This window comes from Trichogramma pretiosum, unplaced genomic scaffold (assembly GCF_000599845.2).
Source record: "Trichogramma pretiosum strain Unisexual culture from Peru unplaced genomic scaffold, Tpre_2.0 scaffold44, whole genome shotgun sequence".
In the NCBI taxonomy this organism is placed as follows: Eukaryota; Metazoa; Arthropoda; class Insecta; order Hymenoptera; family Trichogrammatidae; genus Trichogramma; species Trichogramma pretiosum.
The window spans coordinates 935,209-959,908 of NW_019641632.1; the positions used below are offsets into that span (position 1 = coordinate 935,209).

Below are 24,700 nucleotides of genomic sequence, written 5' to 3' on the forward strand. Positions count from 1 at the left end.
AGCACATAGTAAAATGAATTTATCTATAAATTATATACATTATAAATGGTTATTTGAAGAACATTCAGTTAAATTTTCAGCTGAAAATAGTGAAAAATAAGCTAACTACAGCAAATTTTCTCACAAAACTGAAAAAAAAAGATCGATTGCGGTGGACACTGTAACTGAAAATCTACTCGACCGATTCTTTCCAAATCTTTCTCACTATTTATCTACATAAATTATGAGGTAATGACGTCGAGATATTTCGTTTAAAATGATTTTTGAGTTTTTGGCATCATTTTGAAGTGAAAAAAATGACTTTTTTGACAAAATGAAGGCAAAAATGTATCGTACTTGTTCGTAAAAAGCATTTAAAAATGCAAAAAGTTAAAATATCTCGACGTCATTACCTCATATATCATCTACTTAAATAGTGTATAAAATATGAAGTTGATCGGTCGAGTAGATTTTGAGTGATGGTGTCCACCGGATTTTTTTTACGTTGCATGTGAAAATTTGCTGTAGCCACCTTATTTTTCAGTATTTTGGGCTGAAAATTTAACTGAATATTCTTCAAATAACTATTAATTATGTGTATGATTTATAGATCAATTCGATTTACTATATGTTCAAAAAAAAAAAAAAATTTTTTTTTTTAAATTTAGTCAAGACCCTACCCCCCCTTAAGATAGCATTGAAATCACATACAATTTATCTAATTGTGGTTAGGTTATTGGTGGGTTACGGTACTTAGTTATTCGATGAAAATTAGCTACAGATTCTGTATATCAATTCCAATCGTTCTGAAACTTTAACCATAATTGCAACTATTTTGCAAATCACCAATGGACAAAACACGCGCAATTTTTGTTTCACCATCCTGTGCACTGATTGAAATACGGGAGCAGCGCAACAGCGGCGGCGGCTCCCGCGCGAGTACACCATGCACACGTATCTGTTCTCTCGAATCTAACGTGACAACGGCGACGAGAGAACATTTAGTCGCCGAGAGGTGATTGGCGTCTCAAAGGTATACCTACGAATGTGTGTGTGTGTTTGTGTGCACAATGCAATTACCCCGTTGTGCGTTCCGTGACTCTTTCTGCGTATATTACTGCTCCTGCTGTGGTTGTTGAATATCAACCTCGCTCTCTTGTATAAACGCGTGCAGAAGCAAAAGAGAGGATCCTCGAGTTAAGGTTGGCTTTTTGCACGCCTATTCATCTCCGATACGCGCACTGAACCTTTGTCGATGCCCTTACAATATGTTCAGCACGCGCCTCGTGTACATAATAAAAGTATTGCAAGAAGCTTTTTTTTCGCGACATGCAGATATCGCGGCTCGATTCAGCGCATTTAACCTTGTTTTTGATGTTAAACTTCAATGTTACAGGCTGATTCACTTTTTGAATTGAAACTTCTTTATGTCCTCACTCACTCTTCGGCACTCTCTTTCTGGAAACTGTATGGTTAATTACAATAAAAATTAAAAAAAGTTTGATAAAATTCCAAAAAACAAGAATCCAATTAATGCTAATAGTTCAATTATCAAGTATACAAGGTAAAAAGAAGTAGGTTATTTTTCCTTTTTTGTTTCAAGTTTTATTTTTGAAATAATATTGAATTTTTTTTGATTTTAAATGTTTTTTTTTGTGAATTATTGACTTACTTCAATTTTACTTTTTTAGTGGAATTTTGTTGAAGTTTCAACTTTCCCATCAATAAAAGCCAAATTAATTTTGCTTTTGCTTTGTTTTGACTTATACAATTATTTTGATTTTGCCACTTGCAGATTGACAGATACAGGTACTCGCCATCTAGCGGTGGAGAATTGAAATGATATTATCTTTTTTAAAATGCTTGAAAAACTGGTCTAAATTTTTTGAAACAATTAAATTTTTCATTTTTTGATCATTTTAAATGCGATCAACCATTGTAACATAATTGCAGTATAAAAATCGCCCAAAATAAATCAATCAAATTCAATCCTGTTCAATGAATGTTGAGCATTACGACCAGGACGATGCCGATATTTCTTTTTTTATTATTATAGTAGCTGCAAATTAATCGGAGCATATCGGAAAAACAAACATTTAAGCGTCCATTATCATGGATATTTTCTCCTTGACTCCAGCCTCCTCCTTGACTCGCCAATCATGCACTAGCGTAAATAGATGCGCGTATACTTGTTACCTTCGAGCATTCACATTAGTCCTAATGAAAGACGCTCGTCTTTTATCCAAGCGCGTTTACTTTGTGCATTTTTATCGACTATTCAGCCGTTCGCGAGTTGCCTCGACTCTCGCTCGACGTGTACGAATATCTTGTCTGCTTTCGAACGCGCGCCCAACGCACAAAACGAGCCCATCTTCGACGTGTGCATTAGGGGATCGCTTCTCGAGCTATTGTGGAAGAACAGTCTTATGTATCGCGCTATATAACGCGCGTAGGTGCGAACTGAGTCACGCTAATAGACTAGTAAGCTTTTGCGTACCTCAACTCTATTCTCTTTTTCTTCTGAGCTTTTTTTTCACTCACTCGCGCTACGATATGGGCAATAAATAATTGCCAAACGTTTAATGCGCACACGTGGCAATCTTTTAAGAACGCGATGAAACCCACAACTACGAATGTGTGTGTGTGTGTCTGTCTGTATACGATCTGTACATGCGGTTACTCGTTCTCGCGCCCGCGCGAGATTATCCAAGTTATTTTCAGGGCGTACCGTACATGTGTACATTGTATATTGTATGTAATAATGTATAAAATATGTGAGTACTTGTTTTGCGCGTTCGTACGTACACGTATACGTCTGAAGTGCATTGCGATCCACATGAATGTGTGTTTTTGTGTATGCACACACAGACACTCTTGTGCTTATTGATGGTCGTAGATCATCTCGTTGTCGAACGTTAAAATTGTACTAAATTATATTTGGGAATATAGTGTTGGCCGTTGAAAACGAGCTGCTGCGCGTAATGTTGTTTTACGTACCACAACTCGGCTTTCCCTATATCATTACGACTTTTGCGCATATATCTTGGCGCGGGGTCGCGAAAAAGTAGCGCGGAAAAATCTTCTCATTGTAATTGCAGGACGCAAATAATTAAAAAGTTGCGATAAGCAAAAAATTTTTTTAAGGATCTCGATTGGTAACGAATTAAGTTTCACAAACAACGTTGGCAGAGATTACCGCCGAATCTACGCACTTCAATTTTCTCAAGACATAATCAGATCACGCTGGCCCGAGCGAAAGTTGTATCATCGAATTCGTTTTGCAATCGTGGCACGAGTTTATATGCATACACATGCACTCGGAATCGCGCTATACGGCCATATAATGCATTTCGAGAACTGACCAATCGGCCGGGTAAGCGTACGTGAGAGATTTTTAACGTCAAGATCATTTTTATTTAGATTTTTTTGCCAACGTCGAACGAATTACACCTGCATTTGTATACGTGGCGCGTACAGAAGTGATATAATCTAACGAGTTAATTTTCTGCCACGGAAATCGACGGAAAGACGAAAAGATTTGAACTTTTACGTGCGCGGGGTGGTTACGCCCGGCCGTTTCTGAGTAATTAAGGCATACAACGGCATATTTTTTTATCGGTACATAATATGCGTTACAAATAATAATAATGGGTTACAAGTGATATCGCGTACAACAATAAATATTATTTACCGCATTCTCTTTGTCGGTTTTAAAAAATGAAAGTACGCGTGTACGGTGTAATCGAATCTCGAGGCGTCTTTTTGCGCTACACTTGCAGCGCAGCATTTGGATTCTTCCAAATTAGGTTATTAGGTATGTGTACATTACACGCGTTACATTCACATACACACACACGCATACAGGCGCACACACGCATAAACAACGACTGGAAAAGTAAATTATTATTGCGTACGCATTACGCAGTAATAAACGAACTTTCCAAATGATAATCGATCGGAAATCGATTGATTGAATCGCTTCTTAATGCGCACCGACCGATTCGAGAGAGTACGTATTTGCCGGGAAAATTAATTTTTTGCTATTAATAAAAGCGTCTCGATGCGCGCGCCTCGTACGCGTAATTGAGAGTTTTTATTACCTCGTGCGAATCGCGATTGGTCATTGCACGGAGAGGATGTATCTTTCGCATACGGTACTGATCGTCGACGATCGAAGACGGTTCGAGGCGCGGTTAAATTTTAGCTTAGACATTGCACTACCGTAATCGATATCAATTGATTTTATTAAAATTCTAATTATAAATTATTTATGCAAATAATGATAAATGATTTAATTTATATTGTTAAATTACATTGATAGAAATGACTCACATTTGTATTCAGTTTTACGAAATTCTTTCTCAATAAATTATGCAATACCGTGTTTTATTCAAGCTGTGAATGGTCGTCAGTGTCTATACAGAAGTGTACTGCGCATATAAGTGCGACAAATGATAGACTACAGATCGGCCTAATGAACAATAATTATTTTTCTATAAGTGATATTTCATAGCAGAGAAATGAAGCATATTAAAAAAAAACATTGCAGGGCTCGTGAAACGCACTGAAAAAGAGCTAATTTATAATAATTTCGCAGACCTATTTCACGCTCTGCTGTAAAACACGGTGCGTTTTTAAAATATTTCACACAAAGCAGAGAGGATGAGGGGAATTCTCGAAATTTGATAATCATCCTCGTTAAACGAGGCTCTCGTTGCAATTTTCCCCGAATAATAATCTCACACTCGTGCGCGATGAATCTCTTGATTGAAGTAACCACGCCAATATAACGTATTTCTTCTGTTGTACACTAGAGCGGCCCAATATACGGCAATTATATGCGAACAATAATCTTGCAGTATCTCGCAGTGCCGTGGCGAAGCGCCGCACCGAGCGAGCGCGAGTCCCTTCGAATCTGCCGACCTGCAACCGGTGCGCGTGCACTCCTGTACGAATCTTTTCGACGGTTTTTTTTCGTTGTCGTTTCTCTCTCTCTCTCTCTCTCTCTCTATCCCTCCTCTTCGAGGCCGAAAACCCATCAACAATCCGTTAACCTTCTCGCTGCCGATATACATTGAGATCGGCTTTCCCACGCGCGGCTCGAGGCAAAATCGTTCTACATACTCACTTGCCACCTAATAGAACATTTTGACTCGGGCGATCGTAAAAGCGCGCAATTCGATTAGGAGCTATATGTACTTTTTTCTCTCTCTCTTTTTTAATATGCGCGTCCACATCGCGGCTCGCGTACGCGAGAGAGCCAAGTTTATGGGTTGATTATGTAAAGAGCTTTGGACGTGCGCGCATGGCGATGACCGCTCGGCGCGCGAGGCGCATTTAGGTTGTCGCGCTTGTTTACGACATTGTGCACTTTTGGATTAGAAAGTATATACACGTACGCGCATATGTACAGGATTCGCACGTGAAAATTTCTGATTGATTCGTCGATATGTGTCCGCGATGTTAGACAAAGTGTACAATATCGCCGTGATCGTGTACGTGCTGCGCGCGATTTTTTTGTCGCGCACAGCCCGTGGAGAGATACATATAATGGATTTTGTATCTATACGCTTGGCTGGCTATTTGGTCCGAATGTAAAAATTGGTTTTAATGCTCTTTGCGTCGAGGATCTGTACGGACAATTATTTATAAATATCTCGCATTGTACGAGTGCTGCGCGACTTTCTTTATTCGCGAAATTTTCACACCTACGACAAAACACGTTGTACGTTTTATCCGAAAAATTCCTAATTCCTTGCTTTGCTGTGTTTTGTCGCCTTCATGAATAAATCATTATCGCGCAGCGCTCGAGCGGTGTACACACTTTACGTTACGTAAAATCGTAACGCCTGAAATTAATGCTCGCACGTGCTAGGATAGTACGTACATTACAGAAAATTGTTTTTCTTCTTTTTCCGTTTCTTTTCCTTTCATTTTTTTCCCTTTTTTCAACTCCACGCAGCGGCCGAGCGAAAGTAAAAAGCTATACACACAGCGATCGTGTCAATTTCAAGGGGAGAAAATTAGTAGACAATGTGTATCGAGGATGCATAAAATATATACATGCCGCTATACGTAGAGATTCATCGCGTACTCGCCCATCGATGATTCAACGCTGGTTGTTCCGCAACAGGATTATACTCACGTATGCATATATAGGAGGCAATTTCAGGATCGTGTGTGTATATAGCGATCGAGGCAGCGCCGCGCCGTGGTTTTCGCAGGCTCTGATCCGCAGCAGCAGCAGCAGCAGCAGCAGAGAACGAGCTCTCCGCAGCAGCCTGTGTTACGTGCAATATGTACACAGAGAGCGAAAGAGAGAAGCGAGCTACAACGTCGAACCGAGCTCGAGCTTTGATTATATTTCATTCGATCCCTGTACATTACATACCCCGGGTTAATGGAAAAGCGCGGCGAGCAGCACAACGTGCAGTGTGCGCAAACATTGCGATCCTTTTTTTGTTGCCTATCATCGAGTACAGTAGTGCATTGCGTGCGCTCGCGAGAGCGTCGAGTTCAAAGTAGATACACTATATAGATACTGGTGTAGTTTATCAAAGGATGACGCGGGCGCAGAGACACGCTTTGTTTATAAATAAATAAAATTCAAACGACACGCGTGAATATAAGCAGCACTGCACTGAAGCGTCGCGTCCAAGTACATATATACGTATATGGAGGGGACAATGGTTGCGGGTTGCACCGAGACTGTAACAGCAGAAGCAGCAGAAGCAGCAGAGGCGCGAGTGTGAGCTGTTACTGCTGCTTTTATACTGCAGGGAGGGGTAAGAATTTCTCTCTGATTTATGTCGGTATTATTTCAGATGGCGCATTCTTATACACGCACGCGACACACAAGCTCGCGCGCAAATAAACTTTTTTTCGCTATGTTGCGCACTACTGCAGTCGCGGTGAGCACACACACACACACACACACATATATACGATGCAGCAGCAACAACGAGTAACAACGGACAATCGTACAATCGCGCTTTTATGAGCGCTTACGCTGACAAATTTGCGGCTGTTCGATTGTGTACATATCCTTGATTGTACTCGCGAACTGGCGAGCATATATGCTGTTGCTGCACATGTGCCGCGAGTGTCCGCGTGCAAGCAAGAGCACAGGAGCCGTAAGGGGCCCTGACAAAGTGAAAAGGAATGCTGTTTACTTTTGGAAAGTTATTTGTTCGATATCTCGGGCTGCGTGAGTGCGCAGGCTCGAGACTACCGCACGTGCATGTGCACACTTATTATAATATGCGTAAAAAGAAGCTGCGCGCAGATGCGCGACGTTGCAAGCGGCCTTTACGTTTACGTTGCAACGTCTTATATAGATTGCATATACGCGTATTTGCATCGCGATCGTGGAAGCGAAGTACTACCCAGGCAACTTCAGGGTTTTTTTTGTAACTTTTTGCGTCCACGGTGTCTAATAAGCAGCTCAAACGATCAATCTGTAATGCTACACATTTTCTTCTTCATCAGCATCGACTACTAAAATCAGTCTAATTTCAGAGACAGTTTACGAAGCTCCAACTTTAAGAGAAGACATAACTTAGCGTGCATGCGTTTTTGTCTTTAAAACACATTTTTCGCTTATCCCTGCGCGGATTATGCATCCATTTGGTCTATACCGTGTGCATTTTCTCCGAATAAAAATTAGCCATACGGTCAGCGCAAGGGTACACATAATTGCTCGAGATCGTTAAAATACTCAGTGCTGTACCGATATAATTCATATACGCGAGCTAGCCTAGCTGTAGTCGTAGCTATACCTGCGATATCGCCGCTGCGCTGCCCTCGCTTATACTTATACGGCGATAGCTCGTATATTATATGTATGCACGCGGTGCGCATTCGAGTGAACAATTAATGTTTCGTCGCCGCCTTCGCGTGCAGTTTGTCTCCCTTTTAATGAGCAACCTTCGCTTCTCTTTCTCTACCGCTACAACTGCTATAGTAGTATATATAAAGAGACGATCGAGAGCGAGCGGCTACTTCAATTAGGCTAGCCTATAGGGCACATTCGTTTTGTCTTTGGAGTATATTTATATATAGTTAAGTTTTCTTCTTACCGGCCCAAGCTCAGCGCGTATGGTTTAGATACAGTTTTCAGCTTGGACGCCTTATCTCCGCCCAACGTCGATATATACATTTATAATTGGGATTCGAATGTGGCCGACGTATTTTTTTCTTCTAATTGTCGCGGTCATGATCGCGCGCGGTGGGGCCCCGCACGAGGCTTAGTCATCCAGTGGGGCTTTACGGCGCTGCAGAACTGTGCAGCAGCACGAGCAATAATTGATACGCATTTATCATAATATTGTACACGTACCTAGACGTGCGAGAGAGAAGTGAGCCATGGCGCTCAGGGGCTCGCGAGCTTGTAAAATAACTTCATTAAAGAAATTGGGTCGCGCATTATAATGCAAGGCCTGCTTATATTACAGTCGATACACACACACGTGCTTCAACGATTTTATTATAACATAATCTTGTGTACGTATTGGAGTGTAAATAATATTTCGCGCCCGCTGCCGTGTATACGATCGCGCGTATCATTGTCTTACGCCCCTCTCCACGGCGAGTATATACGAATGAGTCCTGCGCATGTGTGGCTCAGCGGCGATCGGGTAAAATGTTCATTCTCTCTCTCTTTCTCTCATTCTCACTCACTCACAGTTGAGAAATCAAAATATAATGAGTCGCCGTGTACATATAATGCATTTAGCGCTTATGTATATATCCCTAGCTACGTGTGCATGATAAATTTTGCAGCGTCCGTTGCTTATAACGCTGCATTACACGATATATATCCTTATGCAGCTGCTTTGATACTCTCATTCACGCGTCGCGCGCAGCGTTACATTATATACACATACGAAAAGAGTATGTATATGTACGTGCAGAGGCCAAGATGCAATCTTAATTATTCTATCGTGACGTCTGAGCTATAATATGAACTGTCATCTCGACCGCAGAGCCATGTGTATATATGTCTCTTTCTCTCGAGTAGCGACGCGCGCCGAGCGGGCCGAGGCTAAATTTTATTTCTCTTCTCTTCGTCTCTCTCTCTGTTATATACGCCACCCCAAGCTCGGCTCTGGTATATAATTGATCTATTAACATGCAACGACTTTTGCCTTTAGCGCCCCGGCTAAGATATTTAAAATACTCGTATTATATACATATGACCGGGCCGATCGTCGCGCGCGCGTCCATATACATACCTATGGCTTCCAATTAAAAACTTTCTATTCGGTGCTCGGAGCGGCCCGCGGAGTGATTTTTCGCAATCGTTAATGCATCTGGTATCGATTGGCGCGAAATAAATCGTCATAATTTTCCCCGCGTGGATCGCCGAGTGGTATAATAATATATAGAAGGAGCAAACAGACAAAAAAATCGTCAATAATTGAACGCGATCTCAGCCGCGGCACACGGAGCGCATTCCGCATTGGGCACGTGTGTTTGTGTGTGTGTGTGTCGGTGGTAACATATTATAATAGCGATTCTCGCGCCGAGTGTCTTTTCTTGTCCGAAGCGAGGAATACTCGAGAGCAGCGCACGCGTATATAAACATATAAGCAGTTGGCTGCGCTCTACTCGCGGCTCCTTAATGAATGAGGGCCCGTACACTGCCATAGCCGCACAGGCCGAGCTGAGAGCTTTGGATCGGTATATATACAGCTTGCGGTGCGTGCGAACGCGTTATTTATTCCGTGGCCTATGTGTATGTGTGTGTGTACCTGCCCATCAGTTCGCTTCGATCTGCCTATGTATGTGTGTATGTGTGTGAGTACGCGTGAGAGCATGTAAATGCACAAGCCTTTCTTCGATCTATAGTCGCACTTTGCGATGCACTAGGCGCGCTGACAGTGATAAAGACAAGTTTATACGTACGTTTTTCGCGCTTCGGCTCTCGCGACGAGACAACCCCCGTAAACAAAGTCGTGTCTTCGTCGACGAGGATCTCTCTAGCGGGGGGAGCCGAGAGAGCTGAGAATCTGCGAAAAAGCTGTACCGATCGGCGCTACATAGCTTAACTTTGGCGTGTCGTAGAATTAATCATAGTCGTAAGACGCAACGAGTGGAGTATTTCACCTGTGCTCGCGCACCCCCGACGCGGAAATATTTCAGTGGCTCGCTTCTTGCTTTGCGCGCGGTCTTCGATGTTGATAATGTACACACACTCACGTGATGATCCTTGTGCCGTGCAGTGCTCGCGCGAGCCCAAGAAAATGAAGCTGTACACAACCTGCTAGGATCGTCAAAATAATTAACACTTTCTCGATAGAAATAAATACACGTGTACGTCTGTGTGTGTGTACACTTGACTCACACAGGCACGCACATACATACATGGGCACTCATAAGTATAAGAAAAAGTAAAAAAAAAAACAACTGTACGAGCTCGAGCTCGTGCTGCACCGGCACCTCTACATAGCTATAGAGAAAGATCGCGAGAGGGAATCCCTGCACGTCCGCTCGTCATTTACACGCGCGTTGGTCGTTGGCTGCCGCAGCGAGAGAAGCTTTAATTACGCGTCACGCGGACAATCAAATAAATCCGCGCGGGCGCGAAGCTCAGATAAGACTCAAATGTACGTACGCGACGAGTGAAATTTATCGCGTTCGTCCGAGTGCCGCGCGCGCGCAGCAATAACACACGTTGAGAGCCGGCCACTAGCTGCTGCGTGCTATAATAGAGCTCTCTGCGCGATCGAGCCGCGCGGCGCTGGATGACGCGTGATCGATCGCAAAGTCTTCGCCAGACTCGAGCTCTCGTGCGAGGAGAGATGCGCGACGTAATTTTCCGGTGGGTACATGAAACTTTTTTCCATCGAGCAACTGGATAAATTCAGGGTCGAAATGCCTAACACGATTGATATAAACGAATATCGTATTTTAAAAATAAACGTCAACGATTGAATGTTTGATTTTTGTTTCCAGGAGGAGAGCGAGCTCTCGAGCAAGCGGTGGGCCAGTGCGCCACGCCGCTCGGGTAGCCCCTGCATACTGGGGGCACCGGCATCAAGAGAGGTAAGAGACTAAATCTCACTTTAAAGTTCATATTTTTAACCATCGTCGTAATCATCATCATAATCTCTTCGAATTTTCTTTGACCCAACTTCAACCAAGATGTTTTCTTCGTAATTTTACAAGACAATTCTTTACTTATAGCAAGCGATTCTTACTTTTGCTGCATTTACCATATAATAGCGACAATGACGCGCACGCGTTAATTAACCAACCCGCGACTACGACGCGTGATGACACGTACGTTTCGAACGCGACGCGATTTACTACGCGCGAAATTGTCTCTCTACCTTCGAACTACGTGACGCGTTGTTTTTTTTCTTCTCATTTCGTTTTTCCATTATCGCAGCAGAGGACGATTGCGCGCGGCCACGGCCACGTTCGCGTTATAATGTGTTGGCGCTCGTAGCGAGATTTTTCTCAAATCGGGTGAAAGCATGGCTTAATCGGCGTTGTATATACCCGTGTGTGTGTGGCGCACGATCACCGAAGGGCCTATTCATATTGTTTCGTACCGTGGACAACTTCATTAGGCCGATCCGAGAGGGCAAGAACAATCGGAAAAAATAAAACGGCCTGCAGCTCTCAAAAACAATGATATTCGACGGTCGCTTATGCATTCGCCGTTATTTTTTTTTCTCTCTCTACCTCTACCATGCATGCAAACACACACGTATGCTTATGCAGCTTTGTAGGAAAAAGAAGAAGGTAGAAAATGAAAAAAAAAAAGAAAAGAGAAGAAAAACGAAACGCCAGCGTTCTCGAGGCTCTCGATGCATTTTTGTCGAATCAAACGGTTTCCGCGGCAGCGCGAAAGACACAGAAAAAAAGCTGGCACGTTTTTCCCAGCTCACGACATCTCGTGCTCTTTCGCCCCCGTACATCGTTGGTTCACTCCCACACACACACACACACATACAGATACACACAGGCCAGCAGAAACAGCGGCAGAAGGAGCAGCAGTAGCCTGCACTGCCAGCATATAGTCTCTGTGCGCAGCAGCAAAGTCCGGTGCAGCATCAGCAGCGCCACACAAAAATCACCCTCTTTTTGCTCCATCCGTATCTATATGAAGCTAGCGAAAATCGTGATTTCGCACTTCGTTCTGGTGTTTATAGCACGTATATACATGCCGTAGTATTATAAACACATATGCTCACGTACACTTATACTTATAGAGGGACAAACTTGACTCTATTTTTGTTGTTGTCGTTGTTGTTGCTATTGTCGTTGTCATCGTTTTGTTGTTATGTGCTACTCGCCCGAGACGGTAGCATCTTCTTGAATACATTTGTAGAACGTCAAACTCCTTTATATAGAAGAAGGTAAAAAAGAAAATCCACACGCCGCGCACTAGGTTGCGATGCTCTCGATCGCCGCAGCTCGACGTATATAATCTTGTTTATACTATACACAAGGCAACCTGTCGTTCTTTCTCTCCTCTCGGTAATCTGCATACATAAAGCTCTCTGTCCCTCTCTCTTTATGCACTTCTCACTTTTTTTTGTTCGCTTGCATCTTGAGTACATATTACGGCATCGTAGGAGCTGCGCGCGCGCGAAAAGGATATGAGGATGCTCGCCTCGTCTATAAGGTCCGTCTCTCTCTCTCTTCTCTCTTTCTCTTTGCTAATGCTCTGCAGCAGACACGCGCTAGCAGCGCACAGAGCGAAAAGAGAGAGAGAGAAAGATGTGCCGTTATGGGCGCGCGTTTATCGCGCTTCCCACGCCAATTAAACATGACTCATTAACGGCCCTCTCTCTCTCTCTCTCTCTCTCTCCCTTTCTCTCTCTCTCTCTTTCTCCCCTTATCCCCCTTCTTTGCTCCTTTTGTCAGCTTTAGTCGTAGAGAAGAAACGGTTCCAATCGGGATGTGTACGTACTTATAATAGGTACAAAGTATTGAGGATCGTGGCTCGCGGTGGTTTATATGTATCGAAGATGAAAATTATTGCCTCTTGTTTCGTATCGTCGAAGGACTCGTGTCATTGACGTTAATCGCTCGACCTATCGACTCCTTCCATTTTTTTTGTCGTTCTAATTTTCTCCATAAAAATATCGAGCGATTGATATTTTTCGTATACGATTTTTCGAGTCGAGCTTTATTGGATCGATCGACCCGTCGCACTCGAGAGCCTCGCTCGTCGAGATTTTATTATAAACACACGCGTACATAAATTAATGCCGTACACAATAATAATTGAAAGTTTGCAACAACAAAAAAATCCCAATGGGTTTTCATGTACGATGAGAACTACTGTATCCCATCAAAACCTATCTTGTATCGCGAGCAACAGGAGCCCCACGCGCGCTCGAGCGCATGTTATTCTCCTGTAATACGTACCCATATAGGCATCGAGCCTTGAGATTCTCGTCTTCTCACCCATCCCAAGCTAGCTCTTGTATAGCCGGGCTGGCTGCTGTTGCGCCATTTCCCATCGCATCATCCGCGCGCGAGATGCCCACGGGGCAGTCTCTCGAGCTGGCTCGGCGCACAGCTTTATACTCTTCGCGCGCTCATTTTCCGTGTGTCGTGTATATATATATACGTCCTATATGTATGTAGCTGTGTGCAGCCAGACATTAGCGCACATTAAGCCCGAGACTCACACATTCGAGAGCAGACCATCGCGCGCGCGGCCAATTCGATGTATTGAGATATTTTCGTATCCGAGGGTGTTCAGCCGCGCGGCTACTGCGCTGCGTCGTAAGCGTGTGTGTGTGTATACCTTCTTCTATTATATTGCAAGTATATACTCGTGCAGTCGGATTACAAGGATGGGATACTTTTGCGTCGATGCTCGCAGGCTGACTGCACCTCTCGGTTTGTGATTCAGGCTAATCCGTTGGAGAATCGCAAAGTACTAGGCGAATCATCGCGAGAGAGCGAGAGACGAATTTTTATTGTTACTTGCTATAAGGATGCGCGTGTTGTTCTATAAAAGGCTTGCATTTCAGTGTTGGGAAAAACATGTCAAAATCTCAATCAATGAAGCGCGAGTATAAAACGCTCCTAATCGGTGAAAAATTTCTCACGAAACTGTACACAAGTGTATGTAAGTTTTCATCTTTCAGCTTTTGAATGCCGGCGGCTAAGAGGCAGTCGTCCACTTATATGCAGCACGTGTATGCATGTGACTGCTGTAGGCAAGCAAAGAGAGAAAGAAAGAGAGAGAAATATAAAATAGAAGCGAGAAAGGCGTGTCATTGTACGGCGATGATACTTTACCGCGTGCGGGTCCCGCTAAACGTGGGTTGTGTTGCGCTCTGCGCTCGCGAGTCGTGCTTGCCGCGCGGGCAGTGGACACTTCTTCGAGATTCCCCCTTCTGTACGATATAAAAGCGAGGATGTCATCGTTTAAAAACATCATCGATTCTTATCTCTTTTATTTCTCCGTCGAATCGCAATAAATATCGAGTCTGTTTATGTACTTGTTTTGGTAACAATTTTCGGTATTGTTCTGCTAGATTTTTTTTCGTGAGGAGGAAAACTATCGAGTACAAAACATATCTGGTTGTAACGGTACGTGAATTTCGATTTTTGCAATTATTAAGACACACTGGCCAGAGTTTGTTGAGGGGAAAAAGATGGCGTCGAGTCATTTCATCCCACGCATACTTCTCAGATTTTATGTTTCATTCATTCCTAACGTTTCATTGTGTTGTGTAACATGAATAACGAGCTCGAATCAAAAAATTTATTCGAATTGTCAATTATTTATTTCGGTGTGAAACTATGTGGGCTAAACCAGAGTAAAGTGTGATACGCCAAAAGTAGAAATTCAAATAAAGTGAGTATACTAAAAAACAAAACATTGAAAAAAATTGAAAATTTCAGCCTTCTAGGGCCATTTCTCACGGAGCCTCAAAGTTGGATTTTCATTTCTCAAATTTTATTCTTCTTTTTTGAGTGGCCTGAACATCGATCGCATTTAATAATTGTATTCGTTTTTCTGCAGAATCAGTGAAAAGTCAGCACCTTAGTTACTTATAATTTTGTCAATATAATGCACATAAATAATTGTAAACATAAGTAGAGCAAGTTGAAGGGATATCTCAACCTCAATTTATGAGTATTTCCACTACGAGGCGCTATTGTGTTCGTGCAAGAGAAAAATATGTTCCTAACATTTAAATATAGTCCTGCTTACTCATAAGATAATTTACAGAAAATTTTCTGAACCACCTTGCAAAATAATAAAAAAATAAAAAATTTATTTAGTTCGAATCTCTATTCGTTTAAGGAAATATATATTTTTCCTCTTTCACTTGCATGCATCGTCAATTATACTGAAACGACGAAACGCTCGCTATATTTTGAGTCGAGAGACGAAATAACAGAGAGGTGTGTCAGCGTGCACCCTTCAGCCATTCGCTTGACTATTCTGATTTTTATTATGTTCAAGAAGATGAGCGTGATTCATCTTGTCAGGGTTTGGATTTCTCGATGTCTTTGTTTAACGAGCAGAGCGCGGAGAGAAATACGTTATAATACCTGCTCCGCGATGTGGCGCAATTGCTCGAAGGTGCGTTATGGAATTGAAATGTTTTGTCTGCCCGAGAGAGAGCGAGCTGCTCGTGTTATATACGCGCGTTGCAGCAGTAGTATGTAGAACTGGCGTATAGTCGTTGATTTATAACGCGGTTTTCGATGACTTATCGATTTATCTCCAGATATAGCGTATTATATTCCTCGACGATTGACGCTCGAGAAAAATGAAAAGTAATCGATGCTTTTCAAGGAAAATGCGATTTGATGTTGCTCGTCGGCTGTATACGCAGCTTTGACGCAAGATCGAGAGAAAGAGTGCGAAGTGGCCGCACGAGGGTCAAGCCGATCGCACGGGACATCATCATCATCGCGTGGTTGTGTGTCGGGAAATCGCGAACTGGGCCGGTCTACGCTCCAAGCGGGCCGCCGATCTCCGGTTACGCGTGCGAATAGCGCCTCTATGTAACGCGCACGACGCGGATGCATACAATAATAACAAGCGCGCGCGTATTTTCCAATCGCAATCTTGGATTTGAGAAAATTTCGCGTGTATAATGTACGCAGTGGCACAAAACAACTTTATACGACTCGAGGCGCTCGATTCCGTGTGCATACGCGTGTGACTCTGATAATTTTTTCAATCGGTTTCTCTCGCAGTGTTCTCCCGAGATATTACATGCACCCCATAAATTATCCTTTTATAATAAACATCCGCGCGCGTATGTAATTCTAACACGAAGGGAAAACGGCTCGGCTTGTTACACACAAACACACTCGCACATACACAGCACGTAAATATGAATCGGATCAAGAAACGATGGAGAGAAAAGGAAAAGAGAGAGAGAGAGATAGAGAAAAAAACGCCGTGCACACGCACGCACGTATTGTGCATTTGCAACATTAGCGCGCAAAAAGGCGCTGCTGCTGTTGCTACTGCGCTGCGTACGTACAAGCGCCGATTCGCGGCGCAGAAAAATCTCTCTCTGCTTTCCGTGACTCTAAATGCAATGCTCTACAGCGAGCTCGCGATGCAATATAGAAATGTACCTCGTTATTGCGGTATGATCTATAATATAGGAATATTATTTTCAAAAATGTGCGTAACAGTTTGTCCGTGCGTGTGTGCATAAATAGCCCCGCAGACATACATAGAAATGATTCGCATTCGTATATAAGAGGTGTATAAACGCGTAACATACACAAAGTGCCAAAAATTCACACGGGTAATTTTACGTAAGGATCGGCCGCAGGTGAGCGAGAGAAATGCGGCGGCCAATGTAGCCGCACACGATAATGTTGATGATAATAACGAGGTGAAAGGACATAATACGTTTGTGCACGTGTAAATCTCTCTTTCTCTCTCTCGTTTCTATGTTTATATTATGCGCTACGTGTCCTGAATTCGATTATATTATCAAAGGAGGAGGGACACAGTCGCCGCTGCTTTATAATGCAAAAATTTAAAGGCACTACTATTATCCGGTGCCAAACATGTATGAGCTTTTGCACGCATAGCCGTAGCAGCAGCAGCAGCAGCTCGTTTGTTCGGTGCTTGTAATGCGAAAGTCAACACTGCAGCCGTAACCGTCGCATTGATTCCGAAATTCAGGCGTGGAGAAAATGAAGCCTTCCCCGAAAGCAACGAGGCATATGGCACTGATTGGCACGTTCCGCGGAACTACATTTTTATATGGTAAAACCCAAGTAATTTAGTAAAAATTATAATTAGATAATTTTAAAAATTTCATCCCGATTGGGGACAAATGATTTTTTTGCACGTATTTGAGGAATAAAAGCGCGTCTTCGAGTGCCCTCTGGTTCAAATGCTCTTTTCTCTCGTCGTATTCTTTTTTTTCCGTGCTCCAAACCATTCGAAAGTTCCTTATACAGCTCGAGGGAGCTTGAAATATCGTACCAATACATAAGGAAAGACTCAACACGCTGCTGCTGCAGCTTAGGCAGAGAGGATAGCCGTTACTTCTCGCGCACAGAGTCTCTTTGCTGCTGCTGCTGCTGCTGCTGCACAACATCTGGGATCCTGAGACATCTCTTTACGCGCGCGGCAGTTCCGTAATGCACCTACTGGCTTGGTGTAATGCAAGGACATTATATCATTTTTTATGCGCCGACCCTCTTTTTTCCTGCTACAATACGTATACACGGCACGGGGAGAACTACTTGCATATGCTAAGCTACAAACTATTATATTTTATCTGATTCATATATCACTCGGTGTACGGCTTATTCGATATGTATATAAGTACTGACTATATATAATGTAATGCCCGCATCGAGCCGCGCACCAACACTCGGCCGCTTCGTGTGCATAATGTCTTTGTATCTCGAGTCCGGAAAATCGACTCCTTATGGACTCGGCGAGATAAGCCTCGATTCTGCCCAATATGTTACCGATTAAATTGATCTTGTTCGCGTTCAAAATCACATTTGTTTCCTCTTTTTAGCCAATTCTACTTGATTCGCGTCATTTAGTTTTGTTCAGTCAAGTAGCTAATACAATCTGACAAATTGATATTATTTGGCATTGCATATCTTCTTGATCGAAACATTCCTCATGTATATTTATTATAAAGAAAAAAGAAGCAAAACAAAAAGCTGTCCGAAAAAGCTTCAGGTTTTAAAAGTACCGTAAGCCGCGAAGTCACGAGTAAACGTCCAAGTGCGTTCGGTTTTGTGACTTTCGGAAAATTTATACTCGAAATTCTGCGCGAGAGAACTACTCAAGAGTTTTTACAAGCGACGATAGTTAAAGGTTGAAACAAACGCTGCTGCTGCAGCAGAGCTGCAGTTTCAATTTTCCAAAACGATCGCATGTGCGAGCTATACTACTACTACTGCGCAGCTAAAAAAGCAGCGCTAGAAATGCGCGCGTGAACGAGCCCGGAGTGCCTCATAAATAGCGAAGGCACAAATTGAAAATATATACCGGGAGGGAGTGAAATCGTATCGAATTTGCTCGTTTACGGGCTTTCTTGCACTCCGTGTATGATTTATGTTTACGCGCGTGTGTAAGTGTGTGTGTGTGTGTACGTGTGTGGCATGTGTTTGCAAACGCGTAAGAGCTATAGTGGCCCAATATAACGAGTGACCAGCGAACATAGGGAAGTAGATTTGGACGCCGAGCGTTAAAATAAGCTCCTATGTACAGTCGAAGACAGATGAGCCATGAAAACTGGACGCTCCACAGCATATTTCAACTGCAAAATGGACAATGTAAACATGTAAAGTGGATTTTTTATTCGCTTCTATACCTCGTGTAAAGACGAAATTGGCGAGAAATTAAAATATACCGCGTAAGCTTTACTGTTTGTTAAGAGAGATTATTTTGTCTTTGCACTGCCGTAAAATCGTATATGAAAGATTTTCTTCTATTCTCCACTCGCTAATGCTCCATTGTGACTGCAAAAATGTTCAGCTCAAAATTAATCGATCAAAATCTCACGCAAAATGTACTCGCACTCGAGAGCAAGAGAGAGAAACAGAGGAGCTGCTGTTGTCTCTTTGTGCACAAGTATCGCGCGCCGCGCAGACAAACTGCCGCTGTTATATTGTATATATGAAAGGCGCGACTGCAGATAGGCCCAGCGTGCACAATAATAAAAATCGTTATCCATCACAAATTGCTACTGTCAATTATTCATCGGGGGCATTATTCTCTCGCGGGCTTGTATGCATGTACACGCGCATGTGGCTCCATATATAGCATGAACTACAAAAGCGAGCATATTATTGTGAATCATTATAATTGCAATTATATTATGGGCTCGGAGACTACTGCGGCTTGCACGGAAGCTGCATTGCTTCGCTCTCGATCAATCATAATACATATGTATACCAGTAATGTCTGTCTGTGTCTGTGTGCCCCTGCGTATATGAGTGCAGAAGCCTTACCCTGTCATTATTAGTCACACGTACACACGTATATATACAGGTACGAATGGACGAGGCATAGACGTGGAGAAAAGGCACATTACAAGATGCCGGGATTAAAATTGTTTTGAATTTTCTTCTTATTACACTTTGCCGATCATCTTTGAGATTCCAGGCGAGGTTGTTGCTGCCGCCGCCGCCGTTGCAGCGATGATGATAATCTTTCGCGGCATCGTGCTTACATATACACACATACACACTCGCATTCTGGCCGCCGCCGGGCTCCGATGCCTGCTTTATATGTAATCAGACGCGTATATGTATCTACACATTTTGATTGACAGACCGATGCACGTGTATACGTATAGGTATACATGTGAAGGTGAGCATAGTGTATGAGTTTGTGTGTATGTGCGTGTGTGTGTGAACTTCTCTCGATCGTTTGGGCGTTGACTGACGAGTAGATGAGATTCTTATTAAATTGCTCTGCGGATGTACGAGTTTTTTTCTCCTGCTCAGATTCACTTTGCATCAGCTTTATTATTATTGTTCTTTTATTTTTTTATTATAAAGACAATACAAAGTGTCTTTTTAAACGTATGCTTTCAATGATTAATCAAACATGTTCGAGTTCTCTGTTTAAAACAACATATGATTGAAATGAATTTGCTTGGGAATTATCACATCTAGTTGAACTTGAATATTAAAATGTATTTGATAGCAGAAAAAGCTACTGTACGTTGCAGTGGAAACTGTTTGGAAAGTATTTTGATTCACAGTGATGGTCGCTAGTCCTGTACGCGCAAGAGAAAAATATGTTTCTAACATTTAAATGCAGTCCCGTTTACTCATACTTTTATAGTGGAATTTCTAAAAACAAGCTATATAAGTATCTTTTTTCAGTCGATTCACTCTAAAAAATTATCAAAAGAAGAATAATTAATTTAGCTCATATCTCATCGTACTAGTTTGCGTGGTACAATAAGTACACAAAGTACTACGACCGGTCGCTAGATGACTTCCTCGCTACCCATACATAAAGTAAACAAAATTAGGTTATATACGTCTCAGTGTTACTATATGTCAGTCATTAAAAGATTCGAGAATTTTAGACCAAAATGATCATCTTATAAATACTCAACTTTTCTGTGAAGTCATGAAAAATCCACTAGAGTTTGTCTAGACAGGAAATGTCTTTTTAATGTTTGTTCGACAATGTCAAATTCTACCGAGTACTCTATAAAAAAAAAGATAATCGCACTATAAACTCGTTTGTGCTCCTGTTCAAATCGCTACTTAACGAGCAGTTTTCCTCCGTCGAGATTCTAATTGTTGGGATCGCTCGAAGGTGCACGCGCGCACACACAAATCTCAACTTGGCACGTACTGTTTTCTGTTTCATTGTGTGCATGCGCGCGCGCGGGGCAAAGATCGAAATTCCGACGTTCCGGTATATTTTTGTTCTTGCGCGCGTACACGTGTTCGTAATCGGTCTCGGGCTGCATTTTGCATCGCACACAGCACACGCTTCCGTCGATTTTCGACTTGCTTTTCCCTACTTCTTTTTTTCTCTTTCGCTTCGATCGAGCGCTTCCTTGCGCCGCAACGTTGAAAGATCCGAAACGATAATGACTTATTCGCGCTGACGCTTCCCATTGCGATCGCCACCGCGGCTCTCGCACGCTCTAGTATCAGCCGTAATTTCTATGCAATTACGTGCAGTCGTGTGGTCAATTTCGAACTCGCGCACAGAGCCGAGCGAGCGTCGATCCAGAGTGAGTGTATGCGCGCGCAAATTAAATTAAAACTCGTACTTTCGCATTGTCCGCTCGGCCGATGACGTTGAGTTCTTTATATTACGGATTAGTGTGTCCTTTCGAAACCTTATTCGAAGCCACTTGCGTATGCGCGCGCATTATATGAATGCAAACTTGGAGCGCTTAATCATTCCTCCCGAGCTAATTCGAGTTCGAGATTATTTGAAATTTTAATTGAACTGTGACTAGGTGCATTCATTTAGTTATTACCGATCGAAACTTTATGTGGGTTAATAATGATGAATCCGTAGCGCCTGCGGGACCAAAGTCGATTGATTTATGGCTTGTTTTTCTTTTATTTTGCTAAAGTCATTTTAGCATATAGCACGAACTCGTCACAGATAATGACACTCGGTTTCTCTAATATGAATTTTTGAATTAAATACAACAACAAAAATGCACGAGTCATCGTATCGTCGACAGCTTGAAAATCGAGAAGAATCGAAACAGTTACATAAAGCCCCGCGAACGAGCTCTCTTGTGCACGGAGCACAAGAAGAACAAACAAACAGATGTTAATAATGAACTTTTTGCCGTGTCTGCGCGTCGTAATAATAGAGCGCCTAACTGTCGCTTTTGCGCGCGATTAGGCGGTGCACGTCGAGCGTATAACGTACACACACATACAAGACACAGCAAGAGCTGCACTCTATGGGCCGATTATACCGTTTGGAATGTCAAGCTCGCGCGTCGCTGCCGACGCCACCGCTGCCGTCCTCTCTCGCTTCTTTTTATTCTCTCGCTCGCGGGAGAAAGAGGAGCGCGCGTATATAGAAGCAAGAGAGAAACAAGTGTATAATCAGTGAAAATGCGATAATGAACGTAGAAATTCGCAATGCTACTTCGAACGTTTTCTGCGCGCGCGTTCGCATACGTAGAGTACATTTCGCAGCACTCTCCAAGCAAATTGCTTAAAAGATTATCAAGGCGTAATTGAGTCAAAAGTTTTTTCTCTCTCTCTCTCTCTCTCTCTGTTTTTTTGCTACGAGTGCGTCGTTTTTTCTCATTGCGCTAATCGATAGCATCGTCGAGTAATGTCATTGAATCAATGGAAAAGAAGAAGAATAAGATGAAAAATCAAAATCTCTCGAGCATTAGAATATTATCGAAAAAAACATCTCAAACAACAAGATTATAATTCACCAGAGCGAGGCGCGAGAAACTCGAAGGTCAAGAAAAGTCTCTGTGTTTGTGTAATACGTGTGTGTACGTACGATTGAGCTGCGTCGGAATCGCGCACTGCAGCATCGCACTATCAGGGCCTAGCCGCGATCATCGACATAATCGCGCGCACGTACACATATACGAACGAGGACGAGGCCACATGCGTCGAGTTCGTAATTGGCATCGGTGTTATATATATGGGGCAAATTTCCTGAAGTGTCCTAGCGCTCTGCCGCACGGCATTTTTTGGCCGAATCACTCAATTTCTAACTCGCTGTAAAAGTATCAAAACGCCCCTCAAAAAAATAACTAACTAATGATTTTGATAGGAAATTTCCTCAGCTTTCTGATGGTGAGGTCCGATTTTCCGGAATTTTCCATTTTCACCTCGGAAAATGCAAGTAAACATTCAAACTCGAATATCTCGAAAAACGCCACTTTTTTTGCGTTTTTTATTGTTTCAATCGAAAGATGAGGTCTTTTTACATCGGACATGGTAGTTTTCAGAGTGTATTTTTGATGAAAACTAAGGAAAATACGGGAGGTTTTAGTTAGCGCTCGGCCGCTCGACGCGATTTCCAGCCTTGCGCGGCTCGCTGTAACTTGTAACTCGCTCTTATGACATTGTGATTTGGCTGGAAAAATTATTAAACATATGGTTTCGATAGGAAATTTTCTCAGCTTTCTTATGGTGTATTTGGATTTTCCGATAATTTTCATTTTCATTAGAAAAAGTAGAAAATAGACATTCAAGTCCATTTTTTCTAGTGAAAATGAAAATTATCGGAAAATCCAAATACACCATAAGAAAGCTGAGAAAATTTCCTATCGAAACCATATGTTTAATAATTTTTCCAGCCAAATCACAATGTCATAAGAGCGAGTTACAAGTTACAGCGAGCCGCGCAAGGCTGGAAATCGCGTCGAGCGGCCGAGCGCTAACTAAAACCTCCCGTATTTTCCTTAGTTTTCATCAAAAATACACTCTGAAAACTACCATATCCGATGTAAAAAGACCTCATCTTTCGATTGAAACAATAAAAAACGCAAAAAAAGTGGCGTTTTTCGAGATATTCGAGTTTGAATGTTTACTTGCATTTTCCGAGGTGAAAATGGAAAATTCCGGAAAATCGGACCTCACCATCAGAAAGCTGAGGAAATTTCCTATCAAAATCATTAGTTAGTTATTTTTTTGAGGGGCGTTTTGATACTTTTACAGCGAGTTAGAAATTGAGTGATTCGGCCAAAAAATGCCGTGCGACAGAGCGCTAGGACACTTCAGGAAATTTGCCCCATATGTATATCGTGGCTGATATTGTATATAGCTTTAGCAGCGCATCATAGCGTATCCTCGCCACACAATATATCGGCAGCTATACGTGTAGGACCCCTCCTGCGCCGCTGCTGCTGATGCTCTCTAGTCGGCGGCAAACACCCGGGTAATAATTGATCGACGTATTATATCGCTACTGCTGCTGATACTGCTATATATACACGCGGCATAGTACACCGCTGCACGCGCGCGATGTGCAGTACAGCCTGTCCGCGTTCGCGCGCCCAGCCAAATGCCAAGCTTCCGCAGCGTTTTGTTGTTTTGATTGCTCGACGAGAGGCGCGTGAGAGAGAGAGAGAGAAAGAGCAAGAGAGATGCACCGTTGTGATATTGCAGCTTCCGGGTGACCAGCAGCTAATTCGCCGTCTTTGTACACTATATACAGTACGCGCGACGACGACGACGACGAGCGTAATTATGATTGAGCAAAATGCGAATTACTCGCACTTACTACTAATATAGCGCGTAGTGGACTCGAGCTTTTCTTTTATTGCGCCGAGTTGTAAAACTCGAAGCGTATACCCGAGCTTTCGAAAAACGAATTTACTCCTCGAGCTCGTCTGGAACAATGAGCTTTTAGTATTATATACATCACCGCGCAGCAATTTAATATATATCGTTATAAGGACAATTGAATTTTTTTTCACTCCTGACGCGGGTACACTGCTGCTGCTTCTGCTGCTGTTGCTGTCAATATATATTGTGTTATTAAATCGTTTGATGGCCTCTCATCACGCTCGGCAGTGATACGTTACAGAGGAGGCCTTTTTTCTGTGCGCGCGGCACGACTCATTGCTCTCTTTAATCGGGCATTATCGTTTCTTTTGCGCCGCTGCCTGCTTCTTCTTCTTTTTCTTCTTCGTTCTCCTGCGCTTAACCGATACAAGACACTGCACTGCAGTCGACTTGCTGTTGCTTCTTCCTCCTCCTCTTCTTCTTCTTCGTTACCTTCTTTCTCTCTCTCTCTTTATTTTTTTTCTCATCT

At 42.8% G+C, this 24,700-nt stretch overlaps 1 protein-coding gene across 2 annotated transcripts in view; it reads left to right on the forward strand.

Annotated features, from left to right (window-relative positions):
- LOC106660164 (dendritic arbor reduction protein 1-like) overlaps nucleotides 1–24,700 on the forward strand; it is a 299,915-nt gene that overhangs the window by 138,025 nt on the left and 137,190 nt on the right. For both annotated transcript variants that reach the window (XM_023459314.1, XM_014383026.2), the window contains exon 3: nucleotides 10,936–11,025. In XM_023459314.1, the coding sequence (XP_023315082.1) occupies nucleotides 10,936–11,025 (90 nt within the window). The remainder of the gene's footprint in view (nucleotides 1–10,935; nucleotides 11,026–24,700) is intronic.